Source organism: Hippocampus comes, unplaced genomic scaffold, assembly GCF_001891065.2.
Source record: "Hippocampus comes isolate QL1 unplaced genomic scaffold, H_comes_QL1_v1.1 scaffold135, whole genome shotgun sequence".
Taxonomy (NCBI): domain Eukaryota; kingdom Metazoa; phylum Chordata; class Actinopteri; order Syngnathiformes; family Syngnathidae; genus Hippocampus; species Hippocampus comes.
This window is the reverse complement of record NW_017805583.1, coordinates 2,920,409-2,939,085: the sequence shown is the minus strand read 5'-3', so window position 1 is coordinate 2,939,085 and position 18,677 is coordinate 2,920,409. Positions and strand designations below refer to the sequence as shown.

The following is an 18,677-nucleotide window of genomic DNA, read 5'->3' as shown; positions in this document are numbered from 1 at the left end:
ACTTTAGTTTACATATTTAAATGTTCAGATATTAAGATTTGAATGAGGCAAAATAACATGCTTTTTCTCTCAAAAATATTGTTATAATCATTTGTTTCAGATGTACTGTAATTGTTTTCTGTATAAAAATTAATTTGGTGTTCAAAAAGTCTTTTTTCAAACTTGAGTCTTGAAAAAGAGGGGGTCGTCTTATAATCAGGGCCGTCTTATATTCGGGCCAATACGGTACTGCTGGACCAATCGCGAAGCCTGCTTTCATTTGAATGACAACCACTGGGATGAATTGCGGTGATCAAGTTTTAGTCAAGAACCCTTCTGTGCCTAAAACACAAACCTTTGCACATGTTTGTCAGGGGACTTGGGTCCGGCTGAAGAGTACAGTGCTCGTTTGGATGTAGAAGTGGACTCCCCAAGTGCGAGTCATGTGATCAAAAGTGTTCCCATCAGAGCTAGATCTGGAACTGTGAGGGTACATGCGCCAAAAGATATGCAGGTACTATACTCATGTCGATGATCATTTACTTCACAATTGTATTTTACTGTACATTTCTGTGCCTGACAAAGGCAGATCTAGTAATAAATATACAAATGAACCAGAGGGGGGCGGGCCAGTGATTAGCGCGTCGGCCTCACAGAGCAGAGGTACCGGGTTCAATTCCAGCTCCGGCCTCCCTGTGTGGAGCTTGCATATTCTCCATGGGCCTGCGTGGGTTTTCTCCGGGTACTCCGGTTTCCTCCCACATTCCAAAAACATGCATGGCAGGCTGATTTAACACTCTAACTTGTCCCTAGGTGTGAGTGTTAGCGTGGATGGTTGTTCGTTTCTGTGTGCCCTGCGATTGGCTGGCAACCGGTTCAGGGTGTTCCCCGCCTACTGCCCGAAGATTGCTGGGATAGGCTCCAGCACGCCCCATGACCGTTGTGAAGATAAAGCGGATTGGAAAATGGATGGATGAATCAGAGGGCTGAAGGACGGGGTGCTGCCTGAATGGGATGAAATATATTTTGCAGTGGTTTATTAGAGAGATGTGGGTTTGCGTCTTGGGTAATGTGGATGTGGATTTCTCTTAACAAATTAGAATACAGGCCCCAGTTGTCAAAGGTTATACTGTTCCTTGAAATGTATGGCTGTAATGAAAAACATACCCAACTATTGTCATTCTAGTTGATTGGCCCCCCCTTTCCCTAATTGTTTTCGAATTTTGGACCATCTGACATCCTCTAGCACTTTTTTTGAACATATTGTTTCTCACTAAAGCAAGAATGAGTCTGTCTGTTAATTTGATATTCGTAAGACAGTTGCCATTTTTTTTCTTAGAATAAATTTAATTTCGTTTTACGGATGCATTGGTATCAACGTTGATACAGTATGTTTTGTTACAGACTCTCTACCTGCGTGCTCCACTGGGTAGATCTTGTCAAACGACACTGCCGTTAAAGAATGCAGGAAATATTGATGTGTGGATGAAACTCAGGGTAATTATAATATTTTACTTCTTTGGGGGATTATATTCTTTACTTCTCTTATTAAAGCAGAACTTTTGATAAGGCTCTGGCATTTTGTGCTGTTTGTTTGCATGAAATCCAATTAGAAAGTTTTCCTTTTTTTTTTTTTAAAAAATAGGTGTTTACTAAGGTTTTTTTGTGACTATGCTACCCGGCATTGAAGTTACTGTGTTGTATCACCTTCTTCTTGCTCTTTTTAATAGTGCAATGATGTAGAGGACTGTTTCTCAGTGACACCTGATGAGCTGTTCCTCACAGTGGGAGAGGAGCAAGGCATTGTGGTCTCATTTAAAGCATGGGGTGCCAAGAAATACAAAGCAAGGTACACACAATATTCAGTTTTGCGAAATTGTTCAACACAGGTGTTTTTGTTCCTCAATGTCAGGTTTTTTTGTATTCCAGCCTTCTCACTATCTTGGTGCTGCCATCAGGGCCCCAGTATGAAGTAAAATTAAAAGGAGAGGTTGTGTCTGAAGAATCTGGCAAACCTGATGCCTCCGCGACTCCTGTCCTTAATTTTTGTCTGGACAGTGATGTTCCACCAATTCTCTCTAACAAGCAGTTTGTGGCCTGGGGAGGTGTCACCTTGGGGCGAGCAGTGTAAGGAACTTCATAGCTTTTTATTTTATTTACAAATATGTGATGACTGTTCATTGAATAATTGATATTCTGAAATATTGAATGATAATTTAATCATTAGAATAAACTTTTTTTTCCAGTCAGCAGAAACTGGTTCTAAGAAACAATTCGTCCAGTACCACTCAGCAGCTTCGGTTACTTATTCGTGGTCAAGACCAGGACTGTTTTCAGGTAAGTTAACAGAAATTATTGTCTAAATCTAAATAATAGCCAAGACACACACACAGTGTACATTGAGAAAAGCGCTTTTTTTTTTTTTTTTTTGGAGCGGGGGGGTGTAACTGTACGGCCCGGTGGTTGCGTCGACCTCACAGTGCAAAGGTCGTGAGTTCGATCCCGGCTCCGGCCTTCCTGTGTGGAGTTGGCATGTTCTGCCCAGGCCTGCGTGGGTTTTCTTCGGGTACTCCAGTTTCCTCCCACATTCCAAAATCATGCATGGCAGGGTGATTGAACACTCAAAATTGTCCCTGATTGTGAGTGTGAGCGCAGATGGTTGTTCGTTTCTATGTACCCTGTGATTGGCTGGCAACCAGTTCAGGGTGTCCCCCACCTACTGCGCAAAGACTGCTGGGATAGGCTCCAGCACCGCCCGCGACCCTTGTGAGGATACAGCGGATCAGAAAATGGATGGATGGGTGGTTGTAAATGTTTAACTTATGACAGCCTCCTGTCCAACATTCTATACATAAACAAATTGAAGTACTTGCATGTTGAATGAATGAGGTGTCTCAAATACTGTACCGCTTTGAGAGATTCACCAATGCCCAATACACACAGCGGTCTTGTGGCTGCCTGGCCTGGATTCATCTTTACTTGCGGGGATGGATGCACATGCCTAGGTTAACTATTTTATGTAAAGTTACCTTCGTAAATTGGGCCATATGAGATTTGTATGATTGTCAACTATATTGTAATCATGTACACTTATGACTGTGTCTCTCAGCTGCAGAGTTTGTTTAGTCCAGAAGAGCGATTGACTCGGCACGGTGAGCTGTCCATTCGCCCACAAGAGGATGTAACCGTCCACCTCCTCTTTGCGCCGACAAGGGTGGCCTGCATGTTATCCAAGTTGGTGATAAAACAGTCTGGATTCCGGCCATCACAACCAGGGGTCAAATTTACTGTGAGATTTTTTCTTTTTCCTGACCATTTTTCAAAATTTTGAATCTGTGATTATTAGTCCTGCCAAGTTTACGATTGAGAAACTTGAGTTATGGACACATTCTGTTCCTTTTTTTGTTCAGATTCCACTCTCAGGCTATGGTGGCACCAGCAATATAATTCTGGAAGACCAGAAGAAGGAGGCAGATGGCTATGTGGCCACCATGTCAGACATTGCTCTTAATCACGTTAGCAAGGTGTGCCTCTGTGTCAGAAACACCGGTTCCAGAGCAGCTTTTGTTAAAGCTGTGGCCTTCTCTGATGTAAATCTTCGATCAGTTATGGACACTTTTGTCATTCGCCTTGCCCCATCACAGTTTGTACTTAAGGAAAGGACACAAGAGGTAGGAGAGAGGGACAACAGCCATTCTGATATTGGCGGTGGGAAAACTAATATAGCTCTGATGTATGTTTTTTTTTTTTTTTTAAACCTCAGGTGATCACAGTGCTGATGAAGTCTACTCAAAGAGAGCAAACTCTGTGTCAGTCGGAGACGCCTCTGCTGGCTACTATTGTTCTTTTTTGTGGAGATGAGGTCTCGAGGCAACAGTACCGGAGGTAATGTTTTTGTATTACACTAGCTTGATCTTTCAAAAGAGAAAGTAACAAATTACATTGTGCAGCACTGCTTTCAAGATTGCAAACGCTAATGAATGTCATATTGTGTAAAGATTCATCTTAGTGTTTTTTTTTTCTCCCGCTCTCTTTCAGGCTGCTTCAAAGCAAACCAAATGCTGGGCAAAAAGTTCTTGCTGAAAACAGTTTGCTAAAAAACATTGAATTCAATGAGAGGTTCTTGGGAGAGGAGATCATTACAGAGTGTAAGGTGTCTCACAAGAAATAACAAAAATAACTGTAATCAACCTGCCTTTACTCCATACTGGATAAGCCTTGGCTTGTGATCTGTCGCAAGTAAATTAAACTTAATGAAGCTTACTTACTAGTTGTCAAATATAAGGTAGACATTATGTAAGAGAGGGGTATTTTTGTTCTATAGTACCTAGTACACAGGAGTATACTATGAGAATTTGTCCTTTAAGATCACTAAAATTCATCCATCCATTTTCGAATCCACTTATTCCCACGAGGGTCGCGGGCCAACTGCAGCCTATTCCTGCTGTCTTTGGACAGTAGGCGGGGTACACCCTGAACTGGTTGCCACCCAATTATAGGGCACACAGAGACAAACAACTATTCACGCTCACAATCAATTAACCTACGGTGCATGTTTTTGGAATGTGGGAGGAAACCAGAGTACCTAGGGAAAACCCACGCAGGCACAGAGAGAACATGGAAACTCCACACAAGGCGGCCAGAGCCAGGAATCAAATCCTGCACCTCTGCATTGTGAGGCAGATGTGCTAAACCAGTCGAGCATTGCGGTGCCCGACCACTGAAATAAAAACCAAATAAGATATTTCTGAAATAAATATATTGCAATACATGCTCTGAACTCTGAATGACTGGGCTCTGTCAAATTGACTTATGTTACTTTTTCATAGCGTTTGACCTGCCACAGCGGCCAAATGAGGCCTACATCTTCTACGGACACATAAGTAAAGTGGCAGTGTCATTACTTGGAAGTACGTATAGCAGGCCGTGTGAGCAGAGCAACAGCTCTGAAATGATGCTGACCATGGCTAGAGAAGACTTGCGAAATGACAGGTAATACCCTACTTAAAAATGTAATCATAGTGCATTTATAGTGTTACCAGTAAGCCTGTCACAATCAACTACCGGTATTTAGGACGATATTTTCCCAGAAACTATCATGATAAATTGTGTTTTTTTGGTGTTGTTGATTTGTTTGTTTTTTTAATGTCACTGATATATTGATATTAGACAAAAAAATAGCACCCAGTTTAAGAGCAGTTATCTTTTAATTATCAGGAATATTGAACATTTGCATTGAAATGCAGAACAATAAAATATCTTAGATGAAAATATAATTCAAAATGACTCGGGCTCTGTTAAAAACACAGTACTTTAACAAATATTAACACAACACATACAACCACACGCTAACTGTAGTATTGTATGATGGCAGAGTAAAATGTCTTTTATCTCCTTCATGTGGTTGCCCAAGGCTGGAATGGCTGTTTGGGAACCCCCCCCCCCCCAGTTCGGGGGGAGGGGGCAGTTTGGACTGCCTATTAAAAGTCTGCAATCAGGTTAAATGTTAAAGAATGATCACAGGATCTATTTGCATCCATTATCATTACCGGTACTCTCGATTGTGCATTATTTTTAATATTATTCATCAGAAATATTTCTATGCCCGCAGTGTATATACAGACTCAGTGTGCTGGTCTCTCCGTCAATTCTGGCCCTTGAAACAGATATCGGGTACACCTTTCGCCAGTCTCTTAAAGTTGGTCGTACTGAAGGTTCACCGAACCGATAATCTATAATCAAGCGATGAAATAGTGTAGAGGAAGAGGATTGTATGGTGGTGCCGGCTAACATTCGCGCTACCATTGGTGCTTCTGTACACAACTTAAATGAGAGAGTCACGGCTGCCAATGTGTCGATCCAACACTTGCCAACCGAACTGAAACAGTCGAACTGAATAGTTTTTCAAAATCCGTTCAATCCCTTGTGTCAGTGTACTGTATCTATTAAATTAGCAATAGCATAGAAGACACAGCGTAAGGTGGCTGTGCTATTTACAATGGTTGCAGGTTTTCACATATGTTTATTCAGCAGCCTCATGTGCGCGAGTGCCGACTCCCACAGCGGCGAGCAATGTGACAGACAGGAGAGGCAAGCAGCAGTGCAAATGAATGTTGACTAAGCCTGTAAAGGAACACTCACGTAAATGATCATTTATTGGGTCTCGAAAAGAACTCCAGTGTCTGTTTTTATTAATCGAACGATAAGTCGATATAGTAATTATTGTGACAGGCCTAGTTAGCTGTATTTTTGTGCAGCTTCTAACTTTCAGATCTTCTGTGTTGTTGTTGTTTTTGTAATCGTTGCTAGTGATGTGGCGAATGGTAATGTGTCTTTGGACGTGCTGCCAGTGAAGGGTCCCCAAGGTTCGGCAATTAGAGTGACAGGGTCCCCCATAAAGGTACCATAAACGTCTATGATCATAATCAGTAATTTTATGTTATCATTTGGATTATGACTCTTTTTAATGCTTCGAACTAGAATAATAAAAAAAAATACATCCTCCGGATACCCAGCCTATTTATTTATGTCCACTCTAGTGGACGTTAGATTGTGGTATCTATCTTTTGACTTATTTGAACTATGCTGCTAAATCCTGGTTTACTCAGTATGACATTCTGGCCTTTCCCGTTATACAGTATTTCTTGTGTTTGGGTGGGTTCAAAAGAACTTTGCTTTCTTGCTGAGATAAAATTAAGACTTCAGCAAAACACAAATGTCAGGAAAAGAGTAATATTTTTAAGATATTGCTTTTTTTAGCAATGCCAATAATTACAGAAGACATGCCATAAATCCTTAAGTAAAAATATCGATGAAATTTAAATTGAGTTGTTGATTTAGCTCCAATGAGGCAGGAAATTACTAAAACATGGAATATACTTGTTTTCCCATCTGTCTCAGGATGATACATGTATTTTTTTTATCTCTTTTGTTTTAGACCACAGAGCCATCATCGAGAGAGTGTGAGTCATGGACTCTCCATCCAGAACAGCTTCTCCTCGCAGCTCCCACTATGAGTAAGTGGTCTCAAGATTATGAAAACGCGTTCATCCGCTTGTGAATAATGAAATAATTAATTGTGAAGAATGGAGAAGTTATGGAAATTGAAAATCCATTTATAAAGTTCTGGAAGTATTGCGTAGATAGGGGAAATCAGGAGAAAGAATTCCTAAGTACTCCGAAAAGCACTTTGTTTTCATTTTTTATTGCTCTGTGATGGCGAGAGGTCAGGTGGTTCATTTGTTAGCATATAAAGACATATCTTGAGTTTGATTTTTGTTTGTGTATGTGTATACATACAGTACTGTATACCGGTATACACATTTGTGTTCATATACATATGCGTGTATGAGTTGAGTATATATTTTGAAATTTGTGAACAAATTATGTGATTGGTCATTTTAGATGCTGTGGCAACCACAAATCAGGTCCAGATCAAGAACAATACCTCCAGAGAGTTAAGTTTTGATTTGTCCTGGCCTGCTCATTACCTGACCATTACCCCTCAGCATGGAGTCATCGAGCCACAGTAAGAGTAAATGGATTGCAATCAAATTATTTTGACTTTCGAGAAATATTGTCAAGTTATATTGTCTACCAAAAAATTTCTGTGACTGGATTTTACAATGAACTGTTTTGAATTCAATTTATGTCCAACTATACATTCACAGAATACAATGTATGCATATTCAATTTATGTCCAACTATACATTCACAGAATACTTTAAAGATGCATGCAAAATGTTCTCAAAAATAATGAATACGGTAATCAGTGTGCAAAAATTTTAAAACAGATAGTACCAGTCAAAATTTTGCATTTTTGTAAAGGCCTTTTTGATGCAGTTTAGTTACAGTACTGTCAGTACGATCATCTATCTGGCGAGTGTATGCCTGTACTATACTTGCAGCAATGCTAAAGGGTTAACTATAGGTATGTGTCTTACTACTAACATTTTTAGGTGTCACCTGCAGATTTTGATCAGCCCTAACCCTTCGCTTGCAAACAAATCTGACATCCTCCCTTGGAACGGGAAGATATATGTCCAGTGTGATGGGCAACAAAAGGTACAGGAGTTTAACAAAAAATCCAATCAAGAAACCATGTCTTGTGTTTGAAAAATCATTTAAAAAGACAAACTTATTTGCAGCTGATTAAGGTCCAGATCCGTCGAGATTTGGCACTGGATGTTTCCGCTGCCCTAGCTGATGCAACTCTGTCAGCCCTATCCCCTCAGGCTGCCACCCCTGTGTTGCCTCCGGTCAGAATCACCTCAAAGTCCGTGCTACCCGTGACACCACTGCAGTTACCTCACGCTCTAGTTGAGATCAACAACAAAAACATCATCTTTCCCAACACACCTTCAGGAGAAACATCAGGTGGGGATACCACTGTCCCGTCCTGAAATTAATCTCAGCATTTACAGCAGGGGTGTCCAAACTCGGTCCTCAAGGGCCGCTGTCCTGCCTCTTTTCCAGCCCTCCCATGAGCAACGCAGCCTTTTCAAATCATCAGGATCGTTCTAATTCTGCTTCAGAGCTGCCTGGTGAGCTGATCATTTGAATCAGGTGTGTTGCAGACGGGAGAGATGGAAAATAGGCAGGACAGTGGCCCTCCAGGCCCGGAGCTGGACATGTTGGATTTACAGTATCTGTATGTAATAGACTATGTACACTCCTGCAACCATATTCTGCAGGACATTTTATAATTGGGATCTGAAGTTGTAATGTGGCAACGGCCTGTATTGTATCTCTCTTCGTGCATTCTAGAGGCCATGTTGGAGGTGGAGAATGGAGAAATGGAAGTGAGGTGGTACATATCATCGTTTGCCCCTCCTTACGTGAAGGTGATACTTTTCTTTAATAGCTCAACACTATTTTTTCTCTCTTCAGTTTAATTGTGTTTTCCTCTATTCTTTGTTGTTTTACACAGTGGAACCTAGAAAGTCAAATGCCCAAAAATAACTACATTTTGCTCAGTACAATATGTATAATACAATGAGTGTAATGCTATTTACAAAATTACTTTTGTCGATAAGTTGGTCACATAAATACCATGTAACTCAGTGTCATGGCTAATGTCAAGCCTTAGGAGACCGAAACCCGGAACACAGAAAAAAATACTCTTAAAAAAAACCTAAAATAAATCCCTTATATAAATGTTATTTTTAATGAAAAATAATTTTAATAATTTGAAAACTACATTGAATATCACATTGAAAATGTCAACAGAAAATAATATTAAGGCTTTCTTTTAATAACTTAATATTATGTATGAATGTAAAGTAATAAAAATGGAGTAAAATATAGCAAATAAAGTTATGCAATGACGAAGTCTACATTCGCACTGTAGGACGTGATGCCAGATTCAGATTTTTTTGGATCAGCGTTCATACTGCAGACACATTGGGCATACATATATGCATGCATATCGGATTGAAATCCACATCAGGCCCAGGTTTATTGTGAAAAAAAATTACATTTGTACTGCATACACCGCATGAAAAAAGTCTGATACATGTCACATATGGGAATTGAGCTACAATGTGAACAAAGCGTATTAAGCTGTACATAAGTTATTTTGGTGCCATGCATCTAAAACTCGAGCTGGGAAAGAAGAAAGGCTGCATTGAGTTGTTCAAATACATAGTATGGAACAAATCTATCACATTTGCATTTGATAAAATTAGCATTGGAAATGAAGGAAAGTATGCGCTATCATGGCATGCCAGAGTAACATCAAGAGAGCCCTTAAAATGTGTCTGGAAGTGGACCAATATACTTAAAAATCACAGCATAGCAAAATGTATTACTTTCCATATAAATAATATATATTTGGCCGATTTTCAGTGGCTTAATTTTCAGTGCATCCGTAGATACTTGGTTAACCTTCTTTCTTTCCTCAGGGGGTTGATAACAGTTGCGATGTATATCGGGCCACCTACACAGCTTTCAGGTGTTCAAGAATCTCAGGCACTTTGGGAGCCCATGAGAAGATGCAGGTAATCACTATATAAGTCATTAAATCACTTGCATTTTACGACACCTCAACATTTGTTAAGATTGGAGTTTCTGTTGCTATTGTCACGGTTACATACTGTTTGCAAAGAATTGGAAACAATAGGACACAAGGTATAATTTCTGACGCAGTTGTAAGGAACGCTTGAGTACGGCTCTGTTGATATTGTTTTATTTTTACCGCAGTTTCTTTCAAGTACATTTTATTTTTGATGTAAAATGTATGCAGAGAGGCAAAATGCTTTCAATCCATAAACAAATGCTGTAAAAAAACAAATACTGTAATCCTTGATTTTAATCTGAAAAGGATAATGCAAAGTTTGTATTCTGTTATTTAGTGATTGAGATTTCTCATTAAGTGTGTTATAGCTGAAAATTAAGGAAGTTAGTTACACACATTGTGCTAGGTTTTTGATTCTCAAGTATACCTAGTAAATTGATAGCCTCATAGCGTAATTGTCCAGGTCATTTTTAATTTGTTTCACAATATTAATAGACAATACCAATGTAGTAGAAGAGTTAAATATTAATAAAATCGTTTTTCCTTGTTCTCTGAAAAGGTTCAAAAGGCGGACTTTGGCAACTATGCAATTTGGTGGACGATAAGGATTTATTCTGTTCTCTTGCAGGTGCCTATTGCATTTTTGCCAAGGGACAGAGGCGACTATGCTCAGTTTTGGGATTTGGAGTGCCATCCCTTGTCTGAGCCCTTGCAGAAATCTAGAATCCGCTTTCAACTATGTGGCACGGTGATTGTTTATCAATTTGTAGTCTTGTTTATACTATACTATGACTCTGGGGTTCTCAACTGGTCTCATTCCGTGACCCGCACATTACAAAGAGAAAATCAATAGCAGTTAATCTCAACTCAATCATTGAAAACTTAAAAATGTTATGATTATACAGTATTCACAGTAGTTAGTAAAATATTAGTTTGGCCATCGTTATGAACATAAATCGCCATTTTGAGTATTAAACCATGTTAAATAGGAAAGTGGTGGTTCTACTCTACTGACAGAAGTTTAGCAGGTGATGAAATGTGTTGCAGTAGGGTGCCAAATCTTTCAGTTATACATCCATCAGTTTCACATGTTTAGATATTTTCAGCAATAAAAGTTAACATTTTTTCGATGCAGTAATTATGATAACTTCATTATTTTTCATTTAATAACTTCAAAAACTGTTTTAAAATAATATTGCATTGAAAGAATGAAGTCATATTATTTCCAGCCAATGCTATGTAACATTTCTACCGAGTGATATTCCACTTTTGATGTGAAAGAGCACCGGATGGTCTTTTAATGGCACAGAATACACTTTGGGGAACATGATGCTTGTTTGCGCGCGCCCCACAAACGGATTGACAATGCCTGGAGTACAGAATGTCCTCCGATCTTACTCACATGAAGAACAGAGTGCTGCTTTGGTCTGGTGTCTCACTGGCTTCATAACGAGCGTAGCTCCGCTCACATTTGGGACATAATGAGCCACAAGCCACGGCCTGTCGCTGCACCACGTATAGCGGTGGGAGAGGAACCACAAATCCTCCTGCAGTAAAGCTCATCTCTCACCTCTCGCTCATTAAAAATACTCAGCATGGCGTTCGTTTTTAATGTCTCCTATGTGCCGTGTGTGTAAATTACTCCTTCGTCACCCTGAAGTGCTCACTGCACACGTACGCGTTCCTGCACACTGGGGCTCCAGAAATCGAAAGTACACTTTTTGTAAAACTTGTTGATGAACATGCCAGTGTGCACCTTCTTTGCTGTTTCTGATAGACCCCTTGCACATTTTTGCTCTGCATTATGGAACTGCTTTCCTTTGTGTTCTCATCATTGTATGTACAAAAGTCAGCCGTTAGAACCACAACACTGCCAATTAATGTCTAAATATATCTATGGGTGTATAGTGACACTGGCAAAAGGTGTGAAAGAATTCGTTACATTTTACCTGGTAATTAAATGGTAGCAGTATCTCTCTACCTATTTTATTAGTCTGCAATATTGACATTGGAAGGAATTAATCCTACGTATACTATATCTCTGTCTGTAGGGGATCAACTCTGGACCAATAGAAGGACATCAGGAAGGAGATCGCTCCTTGGTAAAAACAGAGGCCACAGTTAAGACAAGGAAGAAAACTGAAATGGCCAAGGCTAAAGCCAGGTACCTGTAGGAGCTACTTTGATCATCCAGTTCAGATTAATGTCAAAAGACATACCGTATCCATCCATTATCCGATCAGCTTATCCTCACGAAGGTCGCGGACATGCTGGAGCCTACCCCAGCTGTCTTTGGTCAGTGGGCGGGGTACACCCTAAACTCGTTAGCCAGCCAATCGCAGGACCTAGAGTATGCCAAGCGGCCAAAACTGAATTCACAGTTGCTCACGGTTGAGGTAACAACTAATTACGGTTCAGCTTGCGGATGTCATGTACTGTATGACCAAACTCAGAAAACAGGTGAGCTGTGATTGGATGTTACCTGAGCCCTGAACCACTGTCATGTCATTTTCACTTGACAGCAAGTGGCAAGATGGCCACCCCCTTAGATGGATAAAAACAGGTGGATTTTGCTGCATAATTCATAATCACAATCACTGTGTTTAGATGGTCAATGCAAATAAACATTTATGGTGCACTGTTAAAAGAGCAACTTTATTTTTCTGTACATTGCGTACATAGTGTAATGTGCAGTTAGTTTTACTTATTTTAAATAAGTAAAAAAAAAAAAATCAATAGTTGTCAGTAATGAACGATATGAAATACTTAAATTGTGAAACATTTTTCTGTCTTATCACCCAGCTATACTAAGCTCATTATGTTTTTAAAAAAATGTTTATTGAATCTTTATATAGACGACTGCATTTTTCAGTTTTTGACCTCTTATTAAAACCTAAATTAACTTTTTTTTTTACATATTGTTTAAGAGTAGCGTAGTCAAAACATTGATGTCTAACGAATAACTGTGATTAATGATCACAGTATTAATCAAAATAATAATCGTGATTATAATTTTGGCCATAATTTGTGCAGCCCTAAAATACTATAAAGTGGCAGTATTCACTAAGATTTTTACATGTTGGTGCACTCAGGTGGAATTCCCCCACCTCCAAAATGACATGGGTATAAAAAAGAAAAAAAAATCTATCTTGAGTTTGCAAATTCCGCTTTGTTCATATTGGTATAATACCGTATACTCTACCTCTGTCTAATCTATGATTATTGATTCAGGTATTTGTAAGGTTCTTCCAACCGAACTATGCCTATTTAACTTTCAGCCAGGATGAAGCAGTATGGAGGGGTGTTTATACACCTCAGGATTGTTACGCTTTCCCTGATACGCATATCGGCGAGTTCAGCACTCTGAAGGTCAACATTCGCAACAACTCATCCAACACACATGAGGTGAGGACTGCCCCAAACTAACGACAGCCTCCTGCCATATTTAGCTTTTTGTTTTAAAACAGAAAGTTTATCACTGTACAGTTGTTGGAATTTCATGCTCACAAAAATAACATGACTAACCTGTTTCTGCAGGTTGCTTTTATGAATGCAGTAAATGTACTAAACAGTTACAACGGTTGTGTTTTGCACGGATTTGACTTTTGATGTGTGGCTTTTCAAATTGACTTGCAGCTGAGGTTTGTAAACCCTAGGGAGCCCTTCCACATCAAGCATTCCAAATATTCCCTGAGGTGAGTCAACTGGTCATAATCACTGACTGAAAAGCATTTTCCTTCTGAGGTTAACTTTCGTATTTCGTTCAAAAGATGGTCAACATTTTGATTTGAGCTGACCTCATCAGAAGAGTCTTTTGTTGAACAACTTTTATGGCACGTACATTTCTTAGCGCTTTAAACAATTGGTGGATACCTGGTGCGATGAATTATGGCCATCTACTGTACAACAATGTATTTTCTGTTCTTTCAAAACTTCTGTATAAACTAGAACATACAAATGTAGACACAGTATATTTATTCATCTTATTAGTTCTCATGCACATTGAACCTTCTGATGTGAAATCCATGCCATTTTAATCCACATGTTTCCGTGTGTAAATATATGTCAATGTTAAGATCAGAGTTATTTGTGACAGAACCAGTGTTGGGCATGTAAAAAAAAGAAAAAAGGTAATTACTAGTTATCGTTCCAAATTACTTCTTCCAAAGGTATGTTAGTAACTCAGTTACTGTCTTGTAAAGCTAATTAGTTACTCAGCAAAATATTTTTCTATTATGTTCTGTCTATCATGTAAAAGGTCTTTATCATAGCTGAATGAAGGAAAAAAAACACAATATGCGTATATTAGAACGGAATCTGTCTAACTGCCGGCATTGGGGACCAAACCCTGACATTGGTGGTACAGAGTCTCTCCATCGAACAGCCCGTACTAGGGCATCCGACGCCCCATAATCCTAGAGTACCCCCCACAAGATACCCCGGTTTACAAGGTCAAACACCCTTGTCCAAGTCCACAAAGCACATGTAGTCTCATTGGGTGAACTCCCATGCACCCTTGAGGACACTGCCAAGGCTGAAGAGCTGGTCCACCCTTTCCACGGGCAAGACGAAAACCACACTACCCCTCCTGAATCTGAGATTCGACCTCCCGATGGACCCTCCTCTCTAGCACCACTGAATAGACCTTACCATGGAAGCTGAGGAGTGAGTGAATCAGCGAGTCCCTCCGGTCCCGCTTCTTAAAAAGAGGGTCCACCACGTGAGACACTGTCCCTGATGTTATATTATCCCCACCGTCTCGTGTCGTCTTGAGTTGAGGTCAGCAGTGCCCCATCTCCCCTATACGTGGTGTTAATCATGCACTGCTTGCTCCTCCTGAGATGCCGGATGGTGGACGAGAATTTCCTTGAAGCTGTCCGTAAATAGTCTTTCATGTCCTCGCCGAAACTCTTCCCATGCTTGAGTTTTTGCCTCAGCGACCAGTGTTCTGATTGGTCAGCTGCCTCCGGCGTACCACAGGCCAAAGGGCCCAATAAGACTACTTCAGCCTTACTGCCGGTGAAATCGAAAGTATCAAAATGAAATATTAAAAATATATATTTACACATTTTGCATTTAAATGCAAAAGTAAGACACATTAATATACTTTAATTATTCTCCGGTCTCATGTACATCTATGAAGAAGGTGGTTTGATTCGTGTAGTGCAAAGTTTGGTTGGTTCTTTATTTCAACCTTGAGATAATGTTGCTTGCCTGGTTGTTGCTTACTCTTGATTTTTTTTCACCCATTAGATCCCAGCACTATCTGAAACTGCCTGTCCAGTTCAAGCCGAGCACTGCAGGCAGACACGCAGGCGTGCTGCTCATCCATTCAGAAACAAGTGGAAGTCTGGATGTGCAGCTGACTGGTGAAGCACTGCCTTGAATTTACCAGCTACCCCCCTCCTTCGCCACATCTTTAGAAGGGACTGTTTGGCTTTTCTTAGGTCGGTCCTGTCTATCAGCACCCTCCTGAAAGCAAAGGTGAAGACTGCCTTGGGCCATTTATGGTGCGCAGCCTGGTAGTTAAGGCTCACTCATGGTCATATTCACACAAACTATGCCAAGATTTGAGGCAAAGAGAAGCTGAGAATTAACTCTGACCTCTATTTCGCTCCATCCGCCCTGGCTGTCCAGCTGAGAAAACCTGTCTCTAAAACTGTGCCTTATGTGCCAGGGGCTTTTTTGTTGTTAGAGTACATTTGTTTCAGCCTATTGATTTTTCTCAGTCGGGACAAATGAAGTGTTATTTAACTTTCATCTGATATGCCAGAAATGTCATGTCACGAGGTGCATTTTTGTTGCCACAGAGGCAGCACTAGTTGAAATACATTGAGGATATGTCTCACATGGGGATGGTCTCACAGGACTGCCTTTGTTCCCAGTATGGCATCATGCCTGCAGGGATGTTCATTTTTGGAGAAGCCACACGTGTTGTAACCCCGCAGACATTAATCAGTGTAAACCAGTCAACTCATAAGGAAACAGCACGTTCAGGATATTTTTTTCCCCTCATTCCTGCAGCCACATTTCAACAGTAGGTCTGTAACCGTTTGGAGTTTTCTGCTTCTTTACTTTCTATGCAAATTGACTGGAAGGGTTCACATGATGCCAAACATCCAAAACCCCCTGTGCATGTGGCCTTTGATACTGAATGTTGTTTACAAAGAAATATTTACGAGATATTCCAAAAGGTCCGCATATATTTAATTCATCCATAATGGTGGTTCAAGGTCAGCTCACTGTGACATTAGTTTGAGTAATGATTACCGGTAAGTACTAAAAGGTTTCCTCTATTGGGGTTTGACTCAGCAGCTCTTTTCGCCTGCTTAGTATGGTTACCATGGCAAAGTGGTGTTCATTACTGTTCCACTCACAAACAAGCAGCACTCCACTCTTTGGAGTAACTAGACACAGTTTCATTGGGCTTTGTAGGTTGAAACGATAGGTGCTTTTTGTCAACATGAGAATGTTCTGGTAAACATTTTAGATGCCTCACACCTTTTGACTGTAGGGCGTAGTTGACTTTCCAGTATGATGGATTTTAATTAGAAGTTTGTGCTGTTACCAACATTTTCTGGTAATGATTATCTGTTGATTCAGTTTGCACAATCTTTAAATGCAATGTGTAACATAGTGTCTTGACATATTTAAATAAAATTTTGTTTTTTTTAACAGACCCCTTTGTGTCTTTATATTAAATTGAAGTTATCAGTGCGTTATGAATATCAATTAAGGTCTTTAATTGTCCGTCCAGCCATGTTCTGATCCGCTTATCCTCACAAGGGTCGCAGGGCGTGCTGGAGCCTATCCCAGCTCTCTTTGGGCAGTCGGTGGGTTACACCCTAAACTGGTTGCCAGCCAATCGCAGGTCTGTAATAGTATGTATGGTTATTGACACGTCCACCTTGTCGTCTTGAGATCTGGTTGATTGTTGTTTGAGGATGAGATATCTCATCCGGCCTTCCTGTGTGGAGTTTCATCCAGCATGTTTTCCCCACTTTTTGCTGAAGTTTGCTGGGTAATATAGCTTCTGTGCACACAACAAATGTTGCATGGTAGATTCATTGAAGATGATGTGAAAGGATGTCTTCATATGCACTGTGAGGCTGTGATTGACTGGTGACAGGTCCAGGGTGTGTGACGCCTCTTGTCCACTTAGCTAGAGAGGCTCCAGCTCATCCATGACCCATATCATCAGCACTGTAGAAGACTGATACAATCACAGTGACTAGTATGTGGTGAAATGCTGTAAATTATATTACAAGTATTTTATGTCCGTTGTTTCCTGAGGCACTCCAAATTGTCCCTAGGTGTGAGTGTGAGCGCGGATGGTTGTTCGTCTTTGTGTGCCCTGCGATTGGCTGGCAACCGGTTCAGGGTGTCCCCCGCCTACTGCCCGAAGACAGCAGGGATAGGCTCCAGCACCCCCGCGACCCTTGTGAGGATAAAGCGGATCGGAAAATGTATGAATGAATGAATGTTTCCTGAGGATGGCAAACTCATCACCTTTTATTCAAGAATTTTATTGTCTTACCAACACACACTTCCACATGATGTTTGACGGTTTCTTTGGGCCATGTAAGTAATGAACAGGTACTCTATGTATTTTGGTCCACAGTAATCAAGAAGAAATACCCCAAACAACCTTTGTAGTAGCTAGATCATTGGAAATGTATTTTATTTAGATGTACAATTTGAGGCACTCAGAAACTCTAAAAGGACAAAACAAAAACTGTTATACAAAAAAAAAAGCTTTAAAAATATAGTAAAGTACAGTTGGACTGAATAGATGATCTTAAATGGGTGAGTTTTAAGTTTGGATTTGAAAATGGGGAAGGAGTGAAAATAGTAAATTTGCAGGAGGAGGTTCAAAAGGGTATGGGTTGGAGTGATGATTTGAAGGAGGTCCGACATATGTACCGTCAGGCTGGTCACTATGGGCATGCCATAGGGGGCCGTGCACGCCCACCAAGGTACTTGTGGACCCCATCCCGTTTGAGGCATGCATTTCTAAACATAAACTTTAAAAAAAAACAAAAACATTATTTGTACATTCCACCACATTGTGGTTTGCGTGCGCCATGTCCAGTCTCTCATCATGAATAATAATTGTAAAATTTAGTTAAAATAATAATAATACATTTCATGACATAATGCCATCAAAAGCAATGGTTTGGTTCTATTTCTGTGAGTTCTTGCTTGATGATAGGGCCAAGTGATTGAGGAATCTTCCCAAATAGCTTCACTTTGCCACATGCATACAGCAGCAGAGTTGGAGTATATGTATTTTTAAATGTTATCAGTGATCATAATTGCAGTTGTATGTACAAGTATATTGAGCAAAGTAAGTATTGTCTGTAGGGTATTTTTAATAATAATTGGGCATCATGCATTTTCAAATCAGCTCATCCTCACCAGGGTCGCAGGCGTGCTGGAGCCGATCCCAGCAATCTTAGGGCAGTAGGCAGGGTACCCCCTAAACTGGTTGCCAGCCAATCGCAGTGCACACATAGGCAAAGAAACATTCACGCTCGCAATAACACTGAGGGACAATTTAGAGTGTTACATTAACCTGCCGTGCATGATTTTGGAATGTGGGAGGGAACCCGGAGAAAATCCACGCAGGTACGGGTAGAACAAGCAAATTCCATACAGGAGGGCCGGAGCCGCAATCGTACCT

The 18,677-nt window shown here is 40.3% G+C and overlaps 1 protein-coding gene across 3 annotated transcripts in view; it reads left to right on the top strand.

Annotated features, from left to right (window-relative positions):
• cep192 (centrosomal protein 192) overlaps window positions 1–16,669 on the top strand; it is a 41,150-nt gene extending 24,481 nt beyond the window's left edge. For all 3 annotated transcript variants that reach the window (XM_019880026.1, XM_019880025.1, XM_019880024.1), the window contains exons 32-53: window positions 354–493; window positions 1,384–1,476; window positions 1,710–1,828; window positions 1,909–2,106; window positions 2,226–2,316; window positions 3,089–3,268; window positions 3,390–3,650; window positions 3,743–3,864; window positions 4,018–4,127; window positions 4,809–4,971; window positions 6,289–6,379; window positions 6,917–6,995; window positions 7,384–7,507; window positions 7,938–8,043; window positions 8,127–8,355; window positions 8,746–8,822; window positions 9,882–9,977; window positions 10,623–10,742; window positions 12,046–12,158; window positions 13,273–13,399; window positions 13,631–13,689; window positions 15,248–16,669. In XM_019880026.1, the coding sequence (XP_019735585.1) occupies window positions 354–493; window positions 1,384–1,476; window positions 1,710–1,828; window positions 1,909–2,106; window positions 2,226–2,316; window positions 3,089–3,268; window positions 3,390–3,650; window positions 3,743–3,864; window positions 4,018–4,127; window positions 4,809–4,971; window positions 6,289–6,379; window positions 6,917–6,995; window positions 7,384–7,507; window positions 7,938–8,043; window positions 8,127–8,355; window positions 8,746–8,822; window positions 9,882–9,977; window positions 10,623–10,742; window positions 12,046–12,158; window positions 13,273–13,399; window positions 13,631–13,689; window positions 15,248–15,380 (2,831 nt within the window). In that variant the 3' untranslated portion in view covers window positions 15,381–16,669. The remainder of the gene's footprint in view (window positions 1–353; window positions 494–1,383; window positions 1,477–1,709; window positions 1,829–1,908; window positions 2,107–2,225; window positions 2,317–3,088; window positions 3,269–3,389; window positions 3,651–3,742; window positions 3,865–4,017; window positions 4,128–4,808; window positions 4,972–6,288; window positions 6,380–6,916; window positions 6,996–7,383; window positions 7,508–7,937; window positions 8,044–8,126; window positions 8,356–8,745; window positions 8,823–9,881; window positions 9,978–10,622; window positions 10,743–12,045; window positions 12,159–13,272; window positions 13,400–13,630; window positions 13,690–15,247) is intronic.
• The last annotated feature ends 2,008 nt before the right edge of the window (window positions 16,670–18,677 follow it).